The sequence below is a fragment of the Labeo rohita genome, chromosome 20 (genome assembly GCF_022985175.1).
Source record: "Labeo rohita strain BAU-BD-2019 chromosome 20, IGBB_LRoh.1.0, whole genome shotgun sequence".
In the NCBI taxonomy this organism is placed as follows: Eukaryota; Metazoa; Chordata; class Actinopteri; order Cypriniformes; family Cyprinidae; genus Labeo; species Labeo rohita.
The window spans coordinates 33,350,724-33,376,346 of record NC_066888.1 but is presented as its reverse complement, the minus strand read 5'-3'; the positions used below and the strand labels follow the sequence as shown (position 1 = coordinate 33,376,346).

The 25,623-nt window shown below is 32.2% G+C and overlaps 3 protein-coding genes across 3 annotated transcripts in view; 2 read left to right on the top strand and 1 right to left on the bottom strand.

Annotated features, from left to right (window-relative positions):
• Positions 1–3,706: 3,706 nt before the first annotated feature.
• prpf39 (PRP39 pre-mRNA processing factor 39 homolog (yeast)) lies at positions 3,707–15,398 on the top strand. Its single transcript, XM_051138754.1, has 14 exons — positions 3,707–3,872; positions 5,161–5,717; positions 5,796–5,921; positions 6,098–6,216; positions 7,785–7,952; positions 8,044–8,206; positions 8,563–8,670; positions 11,036–11,200; positions 11,617–11,743; positions 12,157–12,425; positions 12,734–12,918; positions 13,031–13,105; positions 14,801–14,918; positions 15,001–15,398. Exons 1-14 carry the CDS (start codon positions 3,860–3,862, stop codon positions 15,085–15,087), a joined length of 2,280 nt encoding a protein of 759 aa, XP_050994711.1. The 5' UTR covers positions 3,707–3,859; the 3' UTR covers positions 15,088–15,398.
• Positions 15,399–17,516: 2,118 nt separating this feature from the next.
• On the top strand, positions 17,517–21,559 carry faua (FAU ubiquitin like and ribosomal protein S30 fusion a). The gene is made up of 5 exons (XM_051092217.1): positions 17,517–17,598; positions 19,920–20,005; positions 20,089–20,233; positions 21,188–21,243; positions 21,379–21,559. The coding sequence occupies exons 1-5, from the start codon at positions 17,547–17,549 to the stop codon at positions 21,502–21,504; spliced, it is 465 nt and encodes a 154-aa protein (XP_050948174.1). The 5' UTR covers positions 17,517–17,546; the 3' UTR covers positions 21,505–21,559.
• A 2,032-nt stretch (positions 21,560–23,591) lies between these two features.
• Positions 23,592–25,623, bottom strand: part of fkbp3 (FKBP prolyl isomerase 3) — a 4,413-nt gene continuing 2,381 nt past the window's right edge. Inside the window, exons 5-7 of the mRNA XM_051137875.1 lie at positions 24,991–25,058; positions 23,976–24,073; positions 23,592–23,864 (exon numbers count right to left, since the gene is read on the bottom strand). Of these exons, the coding sequence (XP_050993832.1) occupies positions 23,810–23,864; positions 23,976–24,073; positions 24,991–25,058 (221 nt within the window). The 3' untranslated portion in view covers positions 23,592–23,809. The remainder of the gene's footprint in view (positions 23,865–23,975; positions 24,074–24,990; positions 25,059–25,623) is intronic.

Here is a 25,623-nt window from a genome sequence, read left to right as displayed (position 1 = left end):
CATTCGAGCGCTCGGATCCTACTACGGCCAAGGCGCTGCTCTTTAATATTCATGACGCGGGAGCTTGCCATTGGACAGACGGCGGCTGCGTCAGCAGTGGCCTAGTTAATATTCAGCAGTACGACATGACTTCGTTAATATTCGTAGATTTAAGAGTTCGCCTTTACTGAAATATGTAATAATTACAAAACTAAAAATATACACTACTAATCAAAAGTTCTGAATGTTTTTTTTTAAAGAAGTCTCTTCAAAGCCTGTGAATTTATTTGACCCGAAGAACAGCAAATGCAGTAAAATTGTGAAACATTTTTACTATTTAATATAACTTGAATATATTTTAAACTGTTATTGTTTGCTGTGTCTTCAGTTTACAGTTTCACATGATCCTTCAGAAATCAATCTGATATTCCGATTTGCTAATTATTAAACATTTCTGATTATTATTATTCAAATCAAAATCAAATCACCTTTATTTATATACCGCCTTTAACAATACAGAATTGTGACAAGGCGGCTGTACAAATAGTACATCAACAAAGGGCAAAGGGCAACAGTAAACACTCAGTTTTCAGGTAGAGGTAGTTAATCAAATATAACAAAATAAAATACAATATTGTGTGAAGAGAAAGTGTCCCCAACTAAGCAAGCCAGAGGTGACAGCGGCAAGGAACCAAAACTCCATCGGTGACAAATGGAGAAAAAAACCTTGTTTTTTTTTTATATTAGGCTATTATTATTATTAATATTTAAAACAGTTGAGTACATTTTTTACAGGATCCTTTGATTAATAGAAAGATCCTAGATCAGCATTTATCTACATTTTTTTTTTTTTTGTAATATTATACACTATGCCATTTAAAAACTTGGAGTCAATATAATTTTTTTTTTTCGGGGAAGAAATTATATTAATACTTTTATTTAGCAAGGATGCTTTAAATTGATCAAAAGTGATGATAAAGACATTTATAATGTTACGAAAGATTTCTATTTCAGATAAATGCTGTTCTTCAGGACTTTCTATTCATCAAAGAAACCTAAAATAATAATTTGAGCAGCAAATCAGCATATTAGAATGATTTCTGAAGGATCATGTGACACTGAAGACTGGAGTAATGATGCTGAAAATTCAGCTTTAAAATTACTGGAAAAAATTGCAGTTAAATAAAACAGTTATTTTAAATAGTAAAAATATTTCAGAGTTTTACTGCTTTTGCATTACTTTGGATCAAGCAAATGCAGGCTTGGTGAGCAGAAGAGACTTCTTTAAAAACATTTAAAATCAATTACTTTTTACTGGTAGCCTAGAGTACATATTTTTATGTATTATTATTATTATTTATTTATTTATTTTTTGCATTTCTTTTCTTTTTTAGCTTGTTTTCAAATTAACCTGATATTTGTTGGAAACGCCATGGCAAATTTATTTATAATTCCAGCTACGAACGCATGCGCTCATTAATATTCATAAGATGGGCGTGTGGACCTTCGCCGTAGTAGGCGTCGAAATACGAGTCGAGCCCGATCTGAATGAAATGGACGCCATTAAGACTCGGAAGAATTTAATTGTGGTGGTTTTTTACAGCCTGTTCTGTTTAAAGCACCGTTCAGATGTGATATTTGCCGTGTTATGAAACGTTTTTAATGTTCGATCACGTCCGCTGAGGGAGTTTTCGGGTCCTGCCCCAGTGGCATCATTTGACGTCGAAGGGGCGGGACGTATGACGTGACATCGAGTTCAAAAAATGCCTATTTTAAATAAAACACCAGACTGACCTATAAATACATGCACATTTGCATCTTTTTCCGAAGAACCGACTTCCACGTGTAGCAAATATATCGACCAGCTTTTGATGTTTGTTTTATTTTGAAAGTCTTTACGTCAAAGAGAACTTAGTTCTGCCTTGACTGTTGTTGCTTTATAAACCCTGAACTCGATTTCACACCCATAAAGCCCAGAATTTGAAATACCCAAAATGCATTTTCATTATATTTTAACATTATGTTTCAATTCCATTCAGTTCGACTGTGCATTTTTACCATGTTTTGTTTAACAATTTAAGGAGGAAAATCATGTTTGAGGTGGGCCTACACAAAAGCCTTTATTCATTTAGCTTTCCTGCATCTATTCAAAAACACCAACAAAACAGTCCTGCAGAAATACAACAAACATAGATTGAATCTGTTTATTCTTCGTTTAGATGCAGTAAACTAATTTTACAAATAAGCCAGAGAAGTGTTAAATCTACCAAAAAGCACAAAAAGCTAAAACCCTATTTAAAATGCAGGTTATATTGTTTCATAATTAGTTTACATACCATGATACACATACTGGGATATTGTTTTCAAAGTAATGGAGTATTGCAACTTATGAAAGCCCATTTTTAAAATAAAAAAGAGGAAATTGCTTTTTTACCTCACAATTTTGATTTTTGATGTTTATTTCTGCCGTATATTTAAAAATGAAAATTTTTCTTCTCAGAATTGTGAGCTTATATCTCATACACTCTAAAAAAATGCTGGGTGAAATATTGACAAATTCACCGACTGGTTTGTTTTGACCCAGTAGTTGGGTTAAATGTTTCTCACAACCTTTTGGGTAGTTTTATTTAACTCAAATATTGTTAAAACGTTATTATATGGCTGGCTTAAAATGAACCCAAAATAGGCTGTAAATAAAAAATCAGACACATAATTACTAGAGTCTTTAGTAATAATCAAAACGTGAACATTTACTAATAAACCATTTGAAAACGGTTTATTATTTAATTATTATGTATTCAACTTATTTATAAATGTTCATATTGACCATCTTAATAAATGTTAATTTCCAGCCTATTTTGGGTTCATTTTAAGCAAGAAATACAGTCATTTTTAAGCAAAAGTTGAGTTAAATAAAACTACCCAGAAAATTGGGTTAAACATTTCACCTAATCACTGGGCAGTGTTGCCAAGTCTGCAGTTTTCCCGCTGTTGCTGCGGGTTGTTTTTCATGTCCGCAAGTTGAAGTGACCCCAATATAGTGATATTTACCAGGGGAACCCCGTCAAAAAGGGTATTTTACTCCCTAGAGCATGTTTTTAAGGGGCAACCCCCCTGAAAATGGATTGGACTAGTTTTTGGCTAGTTTTGAGTAGTTTTGAGTAGCAATCAGACAGGTTTTGTTATGAAAACCTGGCAACCCTGCCGCTGGGCTGGTCCATATTTTACCCAGCGCTGGGTTATTTTTAAACCAACAATTGTGAGTTTACAACTTGCGATTCTGATCTCATATATTTGCCATTTCACAATTTTGAGGAGAAAAAACAGAATCGGTGTTGCCACGTCCGTGGTTTTCCTGCAGAAATGGGCTACACTGTTGTCGTGGGTTGATTTGATATACGCAGGTTAAATTTACTTCAATAATGTCATGTTGAGCTCATTAAATGCGAATTTACCAGGGGAACGCTGACAAAAACATGTATTTTATCCCCTGGAATGCGACTGGGCTAGTTTTGAGTAGCAATCAGACAGGTTTTGTTTTGAAAACCTGGCAACCCTGGACAGAACTGTGATAAAGTCGCAATTCGCTATTTTTATCGCGTGGCACTCTTCGACGAATAAAAATAACTTATTTTGAATAAATGTCGAATGATTCCATTATGTGGGCCGCGTTACGCCCCTATCAGTAACCCGGGAGTGACGTCACCAGTGTTTTGAGTGTGGTGGCGCAGTGCGCAGGCGCAAAACATTCGTGTCCTTCTCTCGTCGCTCGACGCAGCGGGTGTTGAATGCGATTCAGCGCGGCCGTTCGACCACATGTTATCAACTGCATAAAACTTCGAAGAAGTTGTGAAAATATCTGCCGTTTAAACCCAGTTTCATGGAAGATTCTGGTAAGTATCCTTCCCGCCGTAGGTTTCCCGCGATTCGCGTGTGTTCGTTTCTAGAAAACTCTGAGGTAAATGAGCGACGGCGGTTTGTTAGCACTTCAGCTAACGTTAGCGCGTGAGCAGACCAGGCCGAAACCAGACCGTTTTCATCGTTAATAACGCGTTGTGCTGGTTTTGAAACCAATTCGCATTTGAAATGCCACCGAACGCATTTTAAAGCGTCTTTTGATCAGTAAGTTTCGTGCAAACGTTTGCAAACAAACTCCGACGAGTCATCATGCTGCGTCGTTCGACCAGGAAACGCAATGCAAACATTTCATAACCGTAAATAAGTTCTCCATTGCTCTTCAGTTCATATATATATTTCCGTGGTCATCTCTTAATCTTTTCTGATTCGTTTGTGGTTTGTATGGAGTTTACAGGTGTATTCAGTGAATGAACGCTTGTTTAAACTCCGCTAAAACGCATTATTATCTTGAAAAAAAATGAACTTCTTTAGTATTTTTCTCGTTTTGCAGAACAGATGTTTTAAACATTCTCAAATCAAGATACAAAATGACGACGTAGTCTTGTTTTTTGAGAAACTGAACAAAAGGATGTGAGTTTATGCTTAAAACAAGACCAAATGTCTGTAAACCCTTGAATTAAGTTGATTTTTATGACTCAGTTTTAATCATAAACTGACTTCATTTTGATCAGTTTCTCAGAAGGCGATTTGACTTGTACCATTTTTCTTATATAAATGTTTATTTTTGTAAATTCAGTTAAGCTTCTTGTGCTCCCTAGATATTTGCATTTAAAGAAAATACTGAAGTTTTTGAACAAGAAGTCTTTAAAGAAGTTTCTTCTGCTCACCAAGCCTAAATATTTTTTGAGCAGCAAATCAGAATATTAGAATGATTTCTGAAGGATCATGTGACTGGAGTAATGATGCTAAAAATTCAGCTTTAAAATCACAGGAATAAATCACATTTTTAAAGTATAATCAAATAGCAAAGTTATTTTAAAAGGTAAAAATATTTCAAAATTTTACTGTTTTTGCTGTACTTTGGATCAAATAAATGCATGCTCAGTGAGCAAAAGATATTTGTTTAAAAAAAAAAAAATCTTGCTGTTCAAAAACTTTTGACTGGTAGTGTAAGGTGTTTCTTGCAATTTATTTCTTAAGTTTTACTTTAATAAAACTGACAGAAGCCCTGTTAATATTTTCAAAAGACACAATATTGCTTGATTTTATGTTGCCAGCAAAACTATGTTGTCTTGAGACTTACATTCGATGTGTTTGTTTCAGGTGAGCCCATGACCGGGATGTTGGACACGAATGCCCCTGATAACGGGGACGCTCCTGCTATGGAGAACACAGGAGCCGAATACGGCACAGACCCGACCGCGACCGACTGGACGGCGGCGCAGGCTCCTCTCGCGAACCCGGAAACCCAAGAATACGAGCAGGTCCAGCAGGCGTCTACATTAGAACAGTACCAGCTTTACTCAATGGAGCATATCAAATCTGCAGCAGAGAACATCGACCACACGGCCAGCGCTTCAGATCCCAGCGCGGAGAGCTCTGAGCAGCAGACGGAGTCGAACGGACAGCATGCGGAGCAAGACGCGGCGAAGCAGACGGGAGCAGGCGACTCGGAGAGCCCGTCCAATATGGAGCTGGAAGACGCGCCCAAAGAAACGGCAGAAGCGGTGGAACCGGCAGCAGACGCAGATGCCGCAGACGCAACCGCCACACAAGATCCTGCGCTTCCTGCAGAATACGAGCGGCTGTCGAAGGTTGTTGAGGATAATCCTGAAGACTTCAATGGCTGGGTCTATCTTTTGCAGTATGTTGAACAGGAGGTAAGCGCCTTTAATACTAGGGTGTCGCATGCATTGCAGGTATTCTTCAGTGGCTCATGAGCTTTTGTTTTGTTTCAGAACCACTTGGTGGCTTCAAGGAAGGCGTTTGACGCCTTTTTCCTGCACTATCCCTACTGTTATGGCTACTGGAAGAAGTATGCTGATATCGAGAAGAAGCACGGCTACATACACATGGCTGATGAGGTGAGTCTAAATGACTTCAGGGTTGATCAAAATGCACAATTATTGAGAATCATCCAGTTTTGTTGTTGTAAAGTCAACAGAGCACATTAAAGAAGTCCACTTCCAGAACAACGATTTACAGATAATGTACTCACCCCCTTGTCATCCAAGATGTTCATGTCTTTTTCCTAACACAGGTTTACCGGCGAGGTCTGCAGGCCATCCCGCTCAGCGTCGACCTGTGGCTGCACTATATCACTTTCCTGAGAGAGAACCAAGACACCAGCGATGGAGAGGCTGAAAATCGCATCAGGGCGTGAGTGCAACTTTTAACACCCTTAAAAATAACAACACTTTGCTGTTGCATGTTCTACAGACGTGTGGTTTCAGTTTACAGTCAATAGATACTGCACATTTATGCCAATAGGTTGCTTATGATCAACTGTTGATGAAATATGACGTTACTGTAATGGTTGCGAAATTCATATTTTATCTTGCTCATTTTGAGCAGCTAGAGTCGTGGTGTCTTTCAGGCATGTTTTATGATTAAAAGTTGTCCATTGTGCATAAAATCTTATTTTTGGTTACACAAACTGTCAGGCATTTATATTAAGTGTCAAAGGAAGCAATGACTAAAAATTCTGTGTTTCATATTTATATATCTACTTATCTCAAGAATACATTTTATTGCCTTTTATTGTCACATCAGTAACATCCAACATTGTTTAACCTCTAGTTTAAAGTTATTCACCACATTTCTGCTTTAAGCAGATTCTTTTATCTAAAGTGACTTACCAAAGCAAAATTATGTACAGGTGTTTGCATACTATATATATATACACTCCACTATATACTGAAAAAAAAAATTATATGTGTGTTAAATTGATATTTATTTATTTATTTTTTTTTTTTTTTAAGGTTTTATGGGTGTTTTGTATGCACAAATAAAGTTAAATGCATACACTACTGCTCAAAAGTTTGGGATAAGCAAGAATTATAATGTTTTTTTAAAATAAGTCTCTTATGCTCATCAAGGCTGTATTTATTTGATCAAAAGTACAGAAAAAAAACAATACTGCAAAATGTTATTACAATATAAAATAATGGTTTTTATTTTAATATACTTTAAAATATAATTTATTCCTGTGATGCAAAGCTGAATTTTCGTCAGCTGTTACTCCAGTCTTAAGTGTCACATGATCCTTCAGAAATCATTCTAATATGCTGATTTATTATTAGAATGATTAGTGTTGGAAACATTTGTGCTGCCAGATGTTTTCTTGGAACCTGCGATTCTTTTTTCAGGATTCTTTAATGAAAAACAAGTTACAAAAGTACAGCATTTATTCAAAATATGAATATTTTCTAACAGTGTAAATCTATGCTATCACTTTTATTAATTTAACACACTTTCAAAAAAAGAAAGAATAAAAATGTACTGACCCCAAACTTTAGAACAGTAGTGTATATTGGTAGAAAATATATTTATTTTAAATAAAAGCTGCTCTTTTTAACTTTTTATTCATCGAAGAATCCTGAAAAGAAGTATCACAGGTTTCAAAAAAATTAAGCAACAAAACTGTTTCTAGCACTGATAATAAATCAGCATATTAGAATGATTTCTGAAGGATCATGTGACAGTTAAGACTGAATCAGCTTTGATCACAAATTAAATTTTTAGTGTATCTTAAATAGAAAGTTGTTTTACATTGTAATATTTCACAGTAAAACATTTTTTCTGTCTTTTTGATCAAATAAATACAGCGTTGATGAGCATTAGAAACTTATTTAAATTGCATTAAAAATCTTACTGATCCCAAACTTGACCGGCAGTGTATGCGAATGAAAATACCCTGGTTAAATGACTTGCTTGTGTTCTTTCAGGTCCTATGAACACGCCGTTCTGGCCTGTGGAACGGATTTCCGTTCGGACCGTCTGTGGGAGGCTTACATCGCATGGGAGACGGAGCAGGGGAAGCTGGCCAACGTCACGGCCGTCTACGACCGCATCCTCTGCATCCCCACCCAGCTGTACTCGCAGCATTTCCAGAAGTGAGCGTCTGACCGCTTTGATTTAGTCACTTTTGATCGGTCAATAATTCCCTCTGCTCGTGTTTGTAAAACCCTGTTGCTCTTTGTTCAGGTTCAAAGAGCACGTCCAGAGCAACAACCCCAAGCACTTCCTGTCTGAGGAGGAGTTCGTGCAGCTGAGAGTGGAGCTGGCAAACGCCAACAAGCCCAGCGGAGACGACGCGCCGGGCGAGGAGCTTCCGCCGGGTACAGAGGACCTGCCGGATCCTGCTAAGGTAAGAGCGCCGTCTTTCGTCTGCGGGCTTCAAAACATGGCAGAGGTAGGCAAGGGCGTCTGATCCTGGACACGTGTGCAGGTTTGAAGAGGTGTCTTTCCGTTAGCAGCCAATGAAAACCTGAGGGTCCAGGTTGGCATCCAATCAGGGACTTGGGATAAAAGTGGGACGGGCTCGTGACGAAATGCCACCGTCCCCCTCCCAGCACCGGCCACAGCTGATTCACTGGGTGTGCAAACCGTACTGTTTCTGTCAAACTCATGGTGACGTAGACCTTTTGCGTAGCTGGACATCAGACGAGATAAAATGTTTGCGCCTTCGATGCGATGCTCAGGACGCTGTGTTTTGCCCTTCAGAGAGTGACGGAGATCGAGAACATGAGGCATAAGGTGATCGAGACGCGCCAGGAGATGTTCAACCACAACGAGCACGAAGTCAGCAAGCGCTGGGCCTTCGAGGAGGGGGTGAGTGTTTCCGCAGGACTCCTGATCCGATCTTAAGCCTCATTACTGTTCTTACTCATGGTTGCTGATTGGATTAGCCTTTGTTTCATCTGCTGATCCCTTCAGGGGTCCTTAAAAGGTTTTAAATTCAGTTTGATCAAATCCAAACTAATTAGGGCTGTCTAAAAAAAAAAAATGGAATTTTGTATACTTGTTGAAACATTATGCACTTTTATCACAGAGAGTGATGTTATTTTATTGCTTTGAATAAATGTGCGTTAGTAATATTTTCTTGTGACCTCAGGAGAGAAGCCAAAAGGTTTTTTTTTTTTTTTTTTTTTCCACCCCAACTGAAATTATGCATTTTAAATTAAGTACAAAATTCAAATTTAGTTTTTCAGTCATTTTGACAGCTTTAAAGCTGATAGAAATTTTGAATAGTGCAATAAAAGTCTTAATTATCATTTTAAGAGGTCTTCAATTTGGAGAATGAAAAGACAGGAATTGCAATACGGTCTAATGTGATTATTAAACTCCAAAAGTTGATGATTAAGTGAATATGAGCACTGTGTGAGTTTCTTTCTGTCTTTTGAACACAAAGATATTTTAAATAATGTTGGTAGCCATTGACTTCCATAGTAGGGAAAAAATACTTCAATGTCAATGGGTATTTAAGGTCATTAAAAAACATTTGATTCCCTGAATGGTACAGCAAAAGCATTGATTAGCATTTTCAGACGTCTTAAATTTTGGGTCACAAAACAGAATGTGGCTTAATGTGATTTTTAAACTTAAATTGATTGTAATTGAATTAAATGTGTTCTACAGCCTTGCGGTTTTAGAACCGTTCACAGTCAATGAATATTGTACATTTCTGGCAATAGATTGCTTATGATTGACTGTTAGTGTTTACTTTGTTTTGAAATATCTCCCTCATCTTTACAAATGGGCAGCTGGAAGTAGTAATGACATTTCAATTATTAAAGTCCCAGTGTATTTTGGGCTCGTTTATAATTAAGAGTCCCACATTATGCGGAACGGAATTTAACTGCATCTGGCTTTAAATATGCTATATAACATATTTAGGGCCCTGTGAAATCTGTTTTATTTTTTTCCCAAAAATAATTTTCTTTTTTTTTGTCCCCAGTTTTAATTTTTCTGGACTCTGGGTTTCTGTTTTTTTTTTTTTTTTTTTTTTTTCTTTCTGGACTTTTTTTTTTCCCAATGAAAATGAAATGACATTCATCAAAAAGCAAATCTAATTAATTACAGTTATGAAACTTATACAGTTTAACATCAATTTATTAAGTTAAATAAAAATGACACATGTAGGGCCCTATGAAATGTTTTATTTTTTCCCAAATTCTGTTTTTTTCCATTAATCTTTCTGCATTCTGTTTTTTCTATTTTAATTTTTCTGTACTTTTTTTTTTTTTTTTTTTTTTTATGGTTAAATTACATTTTATTAATCAAGGAGCAAGTTTATTTAATTAAAATTGCGAAACTTATACAATTGAACATCAACTTATAAAGTTGAACAAATTACATGTTTAAGATCCTATGAAATGTTTTGTTTTTTCTCACCATGTTTTATTTTTACCAAATTCTGTTTAAGCATGTCTAATTATTTGAATGCATTTACAGTATTTAAAATTTTTGTTGTTTTTATCAAATGAAGGCAAAAATATTAATTTATCTTTTAATCAAAATTAAACCATCTTTATTTTTTTGGCAAACAGTTGCTATAAAAATTAAAACATGAAGGAAATATTGTTTGATTGTTCCTTAATAAAATAAAGTTTTAACAATTTTAGTAATAGTATTACGTACATTCTACTAAACAATCGTAATATGTCTTCAAGTTAAAATGAAATTATTTTGACGGGTTGCTGTGAAAACCTTTGCATTTGTGTATATGATATGATGATAGTTTCTCTCAAAAGAAACGGTAAAACGGAGACATGAACGGTTCATATTTAAATAGTCTTTGTGCTTAATAGAAAATGTTAGAGATACTATTCCATATCATGATTTGATTTGTGTAATGACGTACTTTTGATGAATTCATCCAAGCTTTGACAAATTCCGTGGCGTTCCGGGTTACACAGTAAATTCCGTTTTTGAGACTAGATTGTGTGGAAATCATCGGGGCCCATATATTTAAATGTATTTAATATTAAATGAATATAGTTTGAAGCAGAAATATTGACTCTAGTGTCCTTTTTGTATTCAGATAATTTAAGGAAAATGTATTATTTGTTGAATTTTTTTTTTTTTTTTTCCATTGCACCCCTAAAGTTCTTTTGTGTCAAGCCCTGTAAACCTGTGTTCTTATGTGGGACCGCTGCACGTCCTCCCGTTAACGAACGGCGGTTTCTCTCGGCAGATAAAGCGGCCGTACTTCCACGTCAAAGCCTTGGAGAAGACGCAGCTGAACAACTGGAGGGAGTACCTGGACTTCGAGCTGGAGAACGGGACGCCGGAGCGCGTGGTGGTTCTGTTCGAGCGCTGCCTGATCGCCTGCGCGCTCTACGAGGAGTTCTGGATCAAGGTAGTTAGACGCAGCTGGCGCCCGCGCCTCATTCCCTCTGTCCACCCCTTTGCTTCCCCATCAACGATATCATCACTTCCACAGTAAAACTTGCTGCACTCTTTGCGTGTAACGTTGATATTTGACTGTATCTGTTATATTAGGGGATGGCCTGCTTGCCACACAAGATTTGACTGCAGCATTTGCCAACTACGTTGCACCTCTCCGTCTCCTTCTACCTTACAGAAACTTATCTTATTGGTTCCATGAAGGTGCTGATGGGTTTAAAACAGAAATTCTCAAAACGATCTTGTCAATGGAAATTCAGCAGTGCGGGGATGTGAAATGAAAGCTCAATTTTTATGTGCTCTTTCCCCTCTTCTTCTGTTATCTCTTTCTTTCTCTGTCGCTCTCTCTGTCTCTCTTGTCCCGCGAAGTACGCCAAGTATCTGGAGAGCTACAGCGTCGAAGGCGTCCGGCACATCTTCAAGAAGGCCTGCACCATCCACCTGCCCAAGAAACCCACCGTTCACCTGCTCTGGGCCGCGTTTGAAGAGCAGCAAGGTAAACTACATAAAAAAAAGTTTGTCAAGACAAACAAACTTGGCTTGAGAAAGTCTGATCAGAACATTTGAAAAAGTTTAAAAAATTTGATGGTTTTCAGTCTGAAATAGTTTTAAGTTTAAAGTAGTTTTAAAGCTTAAAGCTTGAATGTTTTAGCGTGTCGTTGGCATGTTTCTAGTCTGATTAGCAGGTTGCTAACATGTTTTTAACATGATTAGCACATTACTAGCATGACTTTAGTTGCTAGGCTTGGATCGATGGACTGATTATATCGATTACGCTGTCAAGTTATTGACATTCAAGTACTGTATTTTCCACAATAATAAAATAAATCCGTCAGTTGAGATTTGACAATGTGTAATTGAGTGTTTGTCTAAAGTTTGACATTGAGATGTGTGTTAATGTCTCCACAGGCAGCATCGACGAGGCGAGGGGGATCTTGAAGGCGATGGAGGAGTCCGTCCCGGGTCTGGCCATGGTGAGGCTGAGGAGGGTGAGCCTGGAGCGTCGCCACGGAAACATGGATGAAGCGGAGGCATTGCTGCAGGACGCCATCGCCAACGGGAAGAACAGCAGCGAGTCGTCGTTCTACGCCGTCAAACTGGCCCGACAACTCGTCAAAGTGCAGAAGAGCATTGGAAAGGCCAAGAAAGTGCTGCTGGAGGCCGTCGAGAAGGATGAGGTACAACATGAAATGCATATTCAATTTTAGAACCTATAGTAATAATATTCTTTATTTAATTATATATATATATATATATATATATATATATATATATATATATATATATATATATATATATATATAATCCCCAAAAAGAACAGAAATGATCACATTTTGTTGGGAAGTTGGATCAAAATGATCTGAACGACATGTGAAAGCGTTTGAAGTTTTTTGTGATGTGAACAGTTCTGATTCAAGTGAGTTGAACTCTAGCACAGTTGTCATTTCATGTTTCAGCCGATTTAATTTCTGCTGATTCTCTGCAGACGAACCCGAAGCTGTACCTGAACCTGCTGGAGCTGGAGTACAGCGGTGACGTGCAGCAGAACGAGGCTGAAATCATCGCCTGCTTCGACCGAGCGCTGAGCAGCACGATGCCACTGGATCAGCGCGTCACGTTCTCCCAGCGCAAAGTCGAGTTCCTGGAGGATTTCGGCAGCGACATCAATGTGTGAGTGACTTGAGACGCTCTGAGAGAGTCAAAGTGCTCAGTTTTTATTTGGGAAGGTTTTTTTTTTTTTTAATATACATGTTGAGATGTATTTACCGTTCTCCTCACACAGGCTGGTAGCAGCATATGAACAGCATCAGAGACTCGTAACGGAGCAGGATTCACTGAAGAGAAAAGCAGAGAACGGGTGAGATACACTGAACAAATCATTCACTGTTACTGCATTAAACGCCAGAGAATCTGTGATTATTACACGCGTCTCAGGAACAGCTGCAGGATTCTGCCTGTCTTACGAGATACAAGATACTTTTTACAAGATAAAGAGTCAAATTATGACTTTAAAAAGTTGATATTATGACTTAAAAAGTGAAAATTGAGATCAAAAGTCATAATTATGACATTAATTCAAAACTGACTTTAAGAAATTGAAATTATGAGATTTTGACTGTCAAAACTATGACTTTACAAGTTGTAATTATGAAAAAAAAAAAAAAAAAAAATGTTGACTTAAAAAGTCTAAATTGACAAATCATAATTATGAGATAAATTGAAATGTTTAAATGATTAATAATGATTAAAAGTTGAAATTGACTTTAAAAAGTTGAAATTACTAGATAAAAAATCGAAACTATGACTTAACATTTCAAAATGAGATTTAAAGTCATAATTTTGATTTAGTAAGTCATAATTTTGACTAAGTAATAATTATGAGGTACAAAGTCGAAATTATGACTTTAGTCTTAATTACGACATAAATCTAAATTATGATTTATGTCAAAATTGTGGCTTAAATCATAATTATGAGAAGTTGAAGTTATAAGATAAAAAGTAGAAATAATTGAAAAAAAAACAAATCATCTTTGAGATAAATTGAAATTATGAGATACAAAGTCGAAGTTATGACTTTAAAAGTCGTAATTGAGAAATTGAAATTATGAGATAAAAAGTTTAAATTATGACTTAAAGTCGAAATTCTGAGATAAATCTAAATCATGACTTCAGTCATAATTTTGGCTTGTCTCATAATTATGAATTAAGTCAAAACTGTGACTTTCAAAAGTCAAAAATATCTCAATTTCGACTTTTTATCTTGTATTTTTAACTTAAGTATGTCATAATTCCGACTTTAAGACATATTTTTTTTTTCTTACGTGGTGGAAGTGGGCTTCCGTACTAATCAAAATGTTTCAAATAAAACATTTTCATAGGAATATTTTGTTATTTTATACATCTTCACCATCACTGTCCGGTCTCCTGTAAATCTTTTTTAAATCATTTTAGATCTGGAAAAAATAGTGTAGAAATTGCTAGTAAATTTCACACAATTAATTACCAATAAAACATCAGGTAAAACATTGAATTAAATGTGAAACCTAAAAATTCTGAAATGGTGTTTTCCTCTGAAATATGCTCCAATAATCGTATTATAATATCTTAAAGGTGATTTTTAAATCAGTGTTGCTTATTATTTTCCCAGTTGATAGAAATTTTATTGTTTTGTTTTTTTTTTTAATACCACTGTCCAGTTTACTATAAATCTTTAAAAAAAATTGCTTTAGATCTCTAAAAGTGTTTAAAAAAAAAAAAAAAAAAAAAGATTTTATTTATGAATTGTTAGTAAATTTCACATTCAGTAAAGTAACCCACTGAACTGAACATTTTTGAAGTACAGAATTTAGACTCCAGCAGTGTTTTCATGTAGAATGTGCTGTTTGGACATGGATAAGCATGTTTCATAAAACATTTGTGTGTTATTCATAGTTTTTTCCCCACTGTATACTGATTTAAATATTATTTAAATTAAATATTATTATTAAAATGCCTGTTGTGGAAATGAGGATCATGGAGTCTGCTGGTCTGATGTGTTTTGTCTCGTCTGCAGCTCAGAGGAGCCGGACTCGAAGAGGCAGCGGACAGACGACCAATCAGCAGCCTCGGGTCAGATGATGCAGGACATGCAGGCCAATCACGCCGGATACAACTACAACAACTGGTACCAGGTCAGTCCTGCTCCTCCGACTGCATATGTAAGTGTGTGTGTGTGAGCGCACTCATGACCGTGTGTTTTCTGTGTTCCCGCAGTATAACTCGTGGGGCGGTCAGAACTCCTGGGGTCAGTACGGCCAGTACGGTCAGTATAACCAGTACTACCCACCGCCCCCCACATAACGGAGCACGCCGGCCGTTTCTACTGCTGCTTCAGCGTTCATCCCGTCTCCAATCACACGTCGTGTGTTTCCTTTTTTGTTGGCACATGTTGAAAAATGAGCTTTTTCCTCTAAGTGCAAGTGAGTTTTTAAAGAGCTGAGTTGGTTTAGTGCTTCTGGAGGTTTAGTTGTGTTCGCTGACAGATTGACATTCGTATGGAAGACTTTATCCTCATCTCTGCTCCTCAATGTGATCCTGTTTTCAGAGACAAACATGACATGAAGACGTTTTTTATTTTGACTTGGTTTCATAATAAAGAGATTGACATCCTACATGGCTGAATGACTCCTTTACTTCTGTTTGAGTTGTGTTGTGATTATTTGTTTTGTTTTGCTGTAATTTTTTATTAAATATAGAAACTTTAATTCTCATTGTTTTATGTGAAATTTTACTCTTGAGGGTTTTTGTCATTCTTAGTGTTCATTCTCATTACTGTAAATGTTACAATAACATTTAAAAGGATTGCTTTTTAAATTTAAAATAGTTGTTTAACATTTTACAAATTGTTTAACATTTAAAACTATTAGTTTTTAACTTAAAACTATTGCATTTAAAATGAGAAAATTAAGTTAAAATATTTTTAACTTTAAAAATGGTGTATTTAACATTTAAGAATTGTTGCTTTTGTTTAAAAACTGGTTTAATATTTAAAATGGTTGCTTTTAACTTTTAAAAATAATTGTTTAACATTTAAGTTGTTTTTAATGTAAAAAAAAAAGGTTGCATTTATTTAGAAATGGTTGCATTTAACATTTAAAAACTGTTGGGTTTAATGTTAAACGTTTTTTTTTTTTTTTTTTTTTTTTTTTGTTAAAAGCAACAATTTTTTAATATTGAAAAACTTGCATTTAAAAATAAAAAAATACTGCATTTAACACTTTTACAAATGGTTGATTTTACCCTAAAAATTATTTAATATTTAAAAGTTGTTACATGTAACAGTTACAAATTGTTGTTTAATGTTTAAAAGTTGTTACACTTGCATTAAATTTTTTTTTGTGTTTGACAAATTGTTTAACATTTAAAAATTGTTGCATTTAACATTAAAAATGGTTGCATTTAACACTTAAATTGTTGCAATTAACACTTAAAAGTTAATGTTAAAAATGGTTGCACTTAACATTAAAAATTCTTCAACATTTAAAATGTATATCTGTAGTACACAGTTTTTATTATAGTATAGTTGGAGGATATTTGGTTGAAAATGTATCTGAAGTCAGTGAGTAAAAACTGTTGAGATCCTGTACAATGAACTTTTAAATCAAATTTAAGTAATTTGAGAAAAATTGGGGTAATGAGGGCCAAACCTGCAGAAATGAAAGATAAATCAATGCAACGACAGAAAAATATATAAAGGGTTTACATTGGATATAATTTGTGTAGTCATTGATTTTTGTAATATTAAATGATTTATAAATATGCATGTAATGTGGATTACATAATCAGATTCCAGAAATGAAGTTTTTGTAGTAAGATTACTTTTTTTTTTTAGTTTTTTCATAATCAGATTGGTTACTTTTTTTAAAATTACATGATTACATATTTACACAATGACAGTAAGTTATGCATTATATGTATTGATTCACTCTAATTGTTTTTTTTTTCCCTTTCTAAAATGTGCATTTTTAAAATTTCTTTTTTACCTATCATAATAAAGGCAGAAAGGCCAAAAATAAATCTTAAAAAAAAAAAATCATTTTTAAATAAGTCTTCCAGTTTTGCACACTGGTCATGTGACTATATTCAGATAGTGGAGGCCACACTATTAGTTTTAATTAATTATGAACCCCATGCAGTTCTTCCCAAGAATCCCAGTTTGGAAAACCTTGATGTAAGGTCATTTTCTGATCTTGATGTCAAAAAAAATGAAAATAGTTTCTTATGATTTAGGTCAAAAGTAATCTAAAAGTAGTCAGATTACATTAACTAATATGTGCAATCCAAATTACTAACTACATTATTCATTATGTCATTTGTAATCAGCAATTGACAACAAATTGCAAGTAATCTACCCACAACTAACCCACAACTAACTATACAGTATATACATACAGCTATGACGTGTATTTATTGTTTATTTGACTTTTTTTAATATATCACGCAACCTCTGAAAGACTGAATTAAATTAAGCATTTTTAGTTCAAATAATTGACACCGATCATCCTGTTTAATCGTGTCCTTTTTTATTAGTTAAAATGATTGTTAGTTTTACTAGTGCTATTGCTATTGTAAAATGTAGGTTTGCAAAGAGCCGTTTACTCTCATCTATATTTTATTTTCGCACTAAAATAAATAATCACATAGACAGATTACATTCATGTTGTATAACGTTAATTTTCATTAAATAAAAACGATATTGATTCACCGGACACGTCACGGTCACGTGGGCCGCGCGCTTCCCAGAGTTCTTTGCTCCGCGCATGCGCTCTGTCCTTTTCTCGTCCAGTTGCGGATCGACTAGCATCATCCAATGTAAGGCCTGCTAATCAAATCACTCATTTGTCGCGTTAAACGTGTTTAATGTGCTTTAATGCTGCACGAATGGCTGTCATAAGTGTTATCGTGTTTTACGTTCACATCTCGAGCAGAAATCCGCCAGAATGAGGAGTTTAGACGCGTTTATTTACTCCGCGTGGTTGATTCGGGGCGCGCGCACGCGACTCGCGCATTTACAGGCGTTTCCTCAGAAAATAAAGACGCGTTTACTGTTAATAAACTCTGATTAAACATGTGATGTGAGGCGCATATGTGTTCCTGTATGGATGCAGTCAAACTGTGACAGGAACCGTAAGAAAAACCATCGTTTAGCGACAGACTGAGATCATGAGAACATCAACGGACACATTCAACACAAACTACGCGGACACACGACATTATATCATTACACACGCGTAAACCAATTTTTATATATATATATATATATATATATATATATATATATTATTAGATTTATTTAAAATGGTTGCATTCATCATTTACCATAATTGTTGCATTTAACATTTGAAATGTTTATAATAATGTCGAAAAAAATTGCATTTTAAATATAAAATTGTGTTTAACATTATTTACCATTTAAAACTTTTTGCTTGTAACAAACTTGTTGCTTTTAAAATGTAAAAAATGGTTGCTTTTAACATTTAAAAATGGTTGTTTAAAGTTTAAAAATGGTTGCTTTTAGTGTTAAAAATGAAGTTTCATGTAAAAAATAAATAAATAAAATTATTGCATTTAAAAATTGTTAATTTTAACTTTAAAAATTGTGGCCTTAGATGTAAAAAATAGTTGCGTTTAACATTTAAAAAATTGTTTAACGTTTAAAAATGGTTGTTTAATATGAAAAAATTGTTGTTTAACATTTAAAAATTGATTTGAATGTTAAAAATAGTTAACATTTAAAAATTGTTGCATTTAACATTTGAAATGTTTATACTAATTTCTAAAAAATTGCATTTTAAATATAAAATTGTTGTTTAACCTTAAACTATTTAACATTTAAAACTTTTTGCTTATAACAAAGTTGTTGCTTTTAAAATGTAAAAATTTGTTTCATTTAATATTTAAAAATTGTTGCTTTTATTAAAAAAATGGTTTAATATAAAAAAAAAAATGTTGCCATAACTTAAAAAATAGTTAAAATGTAAAAAATGGTTGCTTTTAACATTTAAAAATGGTTGTTTAAAGTTAAAAAATGGTTGCTTTTAGTGTTAAAAATGAAGTTTAATGTAAAAAAAAAAAATTGTTGCATTTGTTGTTCATTTTACCTTTAAAAATTGTGGCCTTAGATGTAAGAAAATTTTAACATTTAAAAAATTGTTTAACGTTTAAAAATGGTTTAATATTAAAAAAAATTGTTGTTTAACATTTAAAAAATTGATTTGAATGTTAAAAATAGTTAACGTTTAAAAATTGTTGCATTTAACATTTAGTGCTTTAATGTAAAAAAAATGTTGCCTTTAACATTCAAAAATAGTGGTTTAACGTTTAAAAATAGTTGTTTTTAACATTAAAAATGTTTGCATTTAACATTAAAAATAAAGTTTAATGTTTAAAAATTGATTTTAATGTAAAAATGTTAACATTGGAAACTGCAGCATGCAACTATTTTTAAATGTTACGTTTAATATTAAAAATTGTTTAACATTTAAAATTTGTTGATTTAAATATTTTAAAATTATTGTGATTAACATTTAAAAATTGTTGCATGTAACATTAAAAATTGACATTTAAAAAAAATAGTTTAACCTTTAAAAATTGTCATTAATGTTTAAAACTTGTTGCATTGAACATTTAAAAATGGTTGCGTTTGATGTTAAAAATTTAGTTTAACGTTAAGTAGTTGCGTTTAACTTTTTTTTTTTTTTTTTTTTTTTTTGTTTAACCAAAAATTGTTGCATTTAACATTTAAAAAATTGATTGTTTAAACTGTTTAACATTTAAAAAAATGTTTAATGTTAAAAATGGTTTAATAATATAAAAAATAGTTGTTTAACACTTAAATTGCATTTAGCATTAAAAAATTGTTTAATGTTTAAAATTGTTGCATTTAATATTACAAATGTGTGCGTATAACATTTAAAAATGGTTTAAAAATTACAGAAATAACTGAAAATGGATACAAATAACATTTAAAGTTGTTGCAAGTAACATTAAAACTGGCTGTTTGTAATTTGAAATGGTTGGAGATGAGGTTTAAAGTGTTCGGTGAGAATGATGTTGTTGCACTGAATGTAGAGAATGGCGTGAGGTTTGTGAGTGGTTTGACAGAAGCTGATGTCGTCTGTGTGTGTTTGCAGCGCTCATCATCATGCAGCTGTTCCTGCGCGCTCAGAATCTGCACACACTCGATGTGTCCGGACACGAGACCATCCATGACCTCAAGGTGAGCCGCTCGCACCCTCAGCCGCGTGTTGTCGTGTCGTCTGTGCGCAGGAGTCTGATGATGTGGTGGTGTTGTGTCTGCAGGCTCACGTTCAGACTCTGGAGGGTCTGTCTGTGGAGGACCAGGTTCTCCTGCTGGCCGGAGCTCCTCTGGAGGACGACTCCACCCTGCTGAACTGCGGCGTCACTGAGCACTGCACAATTGAGGTGGCTGCCAGACTTCTGGGAGGTATTCAAAACAATTATATATTATTTATACTTTCATATTCTTAGATTTTTTTTTTTTTTTAATATATTATTTATTTTTATAGTTTTATGAAATGTAGTTGTTGTTTCTTAATATCAGATATAATTGTTAAATATGATTTAATGTTTAAATGTATTTACAATTTAATATTTATGTTTTTATAAATAAAAAATATTTAATATCATTGTTAATACTATGTAATATTTAAATTATTATTAATTATTAAAATAATTAATAAAAAAATTATTTATTTTATTCATGTTTTTATTTGGTAATATTTAATATTAAATATAATTGTTACTTATTTAATAGTCATGTATTTAATTTAGTTTAATTTTTAATATTTATTTTTAATGAATTTCTTATAAATAACATTATTTTGTTCATATTTAATATTAAATATAATTAATAAATATTATATAATGTTGTTTTAATATTTAAATGGATTACATTTTTACTTTTTTTTTTTTTTAGTAAATAAAATGTATTCGATATTTAATATTAAATATAATTGTTAATGTTATTTAACATTTAAATATTTTTTGTTTATCATTATATTTATAATTTTAATTAATTTTATTATTTAATATTTGTAATTATTTTATGTATACATAATGCATTCATTTTTATTATTTTAAAATAATATATATAAATATTTAATATTTAATATTTAATATTTAAATATATATATATATATAAAATAAATAAATAAAATCAAAGTTGGTAATATTTAATATGAAATATAATTGATATTTAATCTTAAACATGTATTTCTATTTTTTTTCTCTTCTATTTTTAAGTATCTATATCACAAGGGTCAATATTTGTTCATCTGGATGGTCTCAGATATTTGGTTAATGTTTGTTGGGTTGTGTGATGTTTGTCATTAGTTTGTGTGGTTGATGTTAATGTGTGTTTTGTGTTTGTGTTGATCAGGTAAGGTCCACGGATCTCTGGCTCGTGCCGGTAAAGTAAGAGGACAGACACCCAAGGTAAGTCCTTTTTTTTTTAAAAAAAAATTATTTTTTAAATGAAATGCAAATAGTCCTATAAATCCTCTAGTCTCTGTGACAAATGAAGTTCCGCTGATGATCATTGATGACGATTGTGGTTCTGTGCGTCTGTAGGTGGACAAACAGGAGAAGAAGAAGAAGAAGACGGGCCGCGCCAAGCGTCGCATCCAGTACAACCGTCGCTTCGTTAACGTGGTTCCCACATTCGGCAAGAAGAAAGGACCCAACGCCAACTCCTAAACCAGTACAGACTCTGGAGAAATGCATTCATAATAAATGTTCTTCATGAACTACAGTCTGTCTGCTTTGATTCATTCATAGTCTCTTCACATGAGCTTTACTGACTGTTTCACATGTGAAAATGTGAAAGCAAAATCTAGAGTGTTTTCTCAAACTCTGCTTTGATATAAAATGAAGTGCCTTCTAAACGATGCAGATAACTTCTACAAGATGAACAGTTCTTTCAAAATTAAGCTCAACTATTCCACACACTACAACAATTTTTTTATACTATAATACCAAAACAACAAATTATGGTTAATATCAAATATAGTAGTTTCATACTTGGATAGGTTTATGTAAAATATTTTTTTAAATATACAATGAATTATGTTATATATGTAAACACATACAAGGGTAAATTGTTGCAATTAACTTCCAAAAAATTGTTGCATGTAGCAAATGTTTAATGTTTAAAAACGGTTACTTTTAACTTAAAATTGTTGCATTAAACATTAACAGTAATAGCTTTTAACTTAAATAAATTAACTTCTAAGTTGTTTTGTGAAATGTTTAAAAATTGTTGCATTTAACATTTAAATGGTTGCATGTAACATTAAAAACTTTTACATTTAAAAATTGTAATTTCTAAAAATTGTGTAACATTTAAAAATTGCTTTTAAGTTAAAACCGTTGCATTTAACATTTAACTTGTTGCATTTAACACTAAAAAATAGTTGCTTTTAACTTTCAAAATTGTTTAACTTGAACTGTTGGATTCGACATTTAAAAATCGTTGCGTTTAACTTCTAAATAAAGTTGTTTGCAATGTTTAAATTGTTGCATTTAACATTGAAAATAGTTAATTGTAACTTTCGAAGTTGTCGTGTAACAAACAATTGTTGCATTTAACATTTAAATATTTTTGCATTTAACTTGAAACTGATGCATTTAACATTAAAATAGTTGCTTTTAACTTTCAAAATTGTGTATTTAACTTAAAAAAACAGTTGCATTTAACATTTAAAAATTGTATTGTAAAACTATAGTAGTTTCATACTTGGCTAGGTTTGTGTAAAATATTTTTTAAAAGTACAACAAATTATATTATGTAAACATACATGGGTTAATTGCTGCATATAACAAAATGTTTAACGTTTAAAAATTGTTACTGCGTTTAACATCTAAATTGAATTCAACATTAAAAATAGTAGCTTTTAACTTAAAAAAATTGTTAATGATAAAAAAAATTGTTTAACATTTATTTTTGACTCAATTGTTGCACTTAATATTTAATCTTTTTAATTTCTAAACGTTGTTTGCAACGGTAAATTGTTGCATTTAACACTGAAAATAGTTAATTTTCACTTTCAAAGTTGTTGTTCAACAAAAAATTGTTGCGTTTAGCATTTAAAAATTGTTGCATTTAACATAAATATTTTTGCTTTTACTTGAAATTGTTGCATTTAACAAAAAAGTTTTTTAACTTTCAAAATTGTGTATTTAACATTTAAAAATGGTTGCATTTAAGGTTTAGAAATTGTTACTTTTAACATACCAAAAAAAAAAAAAAATTTTTTGACTAGTATCAAAAATAGAAGTTTTGTACTTTGATAGATTGAAGGTTATATGAAGTATTTTTAAAATATACAAATGATTTATATTTTTTATTATATAAAATTGTGTAACTACTTGTTGCATACAACATTTAAAAATTGTTTAACTTCTAAAAATTGTTGCTTGCAACGTTTAGATTGTTGCATTTAACATTGAAAATAGTTAATTTTAACTTTCAAAACTGTTTAACTTAAAACATTTTAACATACCAAGAAAAGACAATTATGCTAGTATCAAATACTTTATACTTTGATAACTTAATTTTTTTTTAAATTTCATATAACGTTCATATATTTCATATATATACATATATATATATTTTTTTTTTTTACATATTTTAATATCCTATCAATAGGCAGATAAAACAACATTTTAAATACAGTTACACATTTAAAAAGTTATATATACTATACTATTAATACTAAAATACAAGTGATGTATTTATAATGTGCATATTTTGAGTGATGTACGTGTAATAACAGCTCAAGACATTGTTCAGAGTTTTTTTTATTGTAACGCTGCAATCATGCAAAAATAGCCAGAAAACTTTTCTCTGTCAGACTGAGGAACATCATTTCCAACATGTTATAATGAACATCTTTCATCTGTTTAAACACTCATTCTGTCTGAACGGCCGTCAGTGTTTGTGGTCGAGCAGCTGATGATGATGATGATGATGATGATGATGACGACGATGACGGTTGATCAATCAGTCGATGGAGACGAGCTCCACCTCGAAGATGAGCTTGGCGTTGGGTGGGATTCTGGGTGAAGATGGTTAAGGCAGGAGAAACGTCTTAATTAGGTTCTTAAGAACTTACATTCAACATGACATCTGTAAAACATCAAACCCTGAGCTGCTGAGTGAAGGATACTTTGCGTCAGGAAGACCTTTCTTCCCGTACGCCCATTCAGACTCGATCTCCAGACGCGCCGTCTCGCCTTTACTCATCGTCAGCAGACCTTCATCCCACTGCACACGGAAACACCACCACATCACATTTACTAAACAAATACATTCTCCTACTGTAAATATATCAGAAGTTAATTTTTGATTAGTAATATGCATTGCTAAAAACTTCATTTGGACAAATTTAAAGGTGATTTTCTCAATATTTGGATTTTTTTGCACCCTCAGATTCCGGATTTTCAAATAGTTGTATCTAAACCAAATATTGTCCTATCAGACAAATTGCTAAAATCCAATTGCTAAATACTTCAAATTAAAATATAAACAAAAAAATATAAAAATTAAAATAAAAAAAAAAAACACAAATAATCAAGACATAAAAAAGACAAAAAAAAACAACAACTAAAACTTTCAAATATTAAAATTAAAATAATACAATAAAACAATTTTTAAAAACTAGTTAAAAACTAAAAGCTTTAAAAAAAAAAGTAAAAACTAATAAAAAGGACAAAAACACATCAGTTGTAAAAATTAAATACCACATGGACATATAAAAAAACTAATAAAAATGTGAAAAACAACTAATTATTAAAATCTTTACTAAAATTAAAATTAACATGTGGAAAAAAGTAAATTACTGTGATACAGCAGACACACTGCACACATAAATAAAATAGTATAATATAATTTATATATATATATATATATATATATTTCAGACATTTAAAAAGCTAATTTAAAAAAAATTACAAAAACAGCAAAAATGACTAAAAATGTCAAATTATGAAATGAAAACAGAATATTAAAAAAAATAATAATAATAAATAAGACTGTAAAGACATTTTTAAAAAGCAAACACTAAAAATGACAAAAAAAAAGCAAAACAAAAACAAACAAAAAAAAAACACCAAAACTACTAAAACCTTAAACTAAAACTAAACGTATAAAACACTGTGATCATAAATGAGTGTTGGTCTCACCCCTCTGATCACTTTACCCGTCCCAACCTTGAAGCTCAGCGGTTTGGCCTGTTTCTTCTTTTTAGCGGCTGAAAAAACAAAACAGAATCAAATCAAAGATGATTTACATCAACTATTACCATCTGATTACCACAAAACCTGTGTCATGGATTCATACACTGAATATATGTACTTTCAACTTATTTTATTCCAACAAATTGCAATGCAACCTTTCTCATTTCATTTAGTTTAACAATAAGAGTTTAATAGTACTAAAATGATGAAACTGAAAAGCAATAAATACTCTTTAGACATATTTTAAAATACAAACTAAAAATAATGACAAAAGCAACAAATTACTAAAACGACTCTAAATTGAAACAGTAAAATATAAAAATACAATCTACTTAAAGAATTATTGATAATCTATTTAATAATTTATATACTTAATATTAAATATAATGTTAATATTATTTTTAATATTAATATGTTTAATTAATTTACAATTAATATTTTTAGTTAATACATAATTTTTTTTTTTTAATATTTAATGGATATATTTTTATAAAGAAAAAAACTTTTTTACAGATTCATATTATGAGTACTTCAGTTCATCTCTATTGTATCAATTAGTTGACATTTCTTGGGTTTTCC

What these genes read in the sequence shown, in the direction of transcription:
- prpf39 (XM_051138754.1), top strand. An exon ending in TGCAGTATGTTGAACAGGAG is followed by an intron (nt 5,718 to 5,795) that starts GTAAGCGCCTTT and finishes GTTTTGTTTCAG; the next exon opens with AACCACTTGGTGGCTTCAAG. An exon ending in ACCTGCCGGATCCTGCTAAG is followed by an intron (nt 8,207 to 8,562) that starts GTAAGAGCGCCG and finishes TTTGCCCTTCAG; the next exon opens with AGAGTGACGGAGATCGAGAA.
- faua (XM_051092217.1), top strand. Translation starts at nt 17,547, where the DNA reads ATGCGCTCTGTCCTTTTCTCGTCCAGTTGCGGATCGACTAGCATCATC. An exon ending in AGACCATCCATGACCTCAAG is followed by an intron (nt 20,006 to 20,088) that starts GTGAGCCGCTCG and finishes TTGTGTCTGCAG; the next exon opens with GCTCACGTTCAGACTCTGGA. An exon ending in GGCTGCCAGACTTCTGGGAG is followed by an intron (nt 20,234 to 21,187) that starts GTATTCAAAACA and finishes TGTGTTGATCAG; the next exon opens with GTAAGGTCCACGGATCTCTG.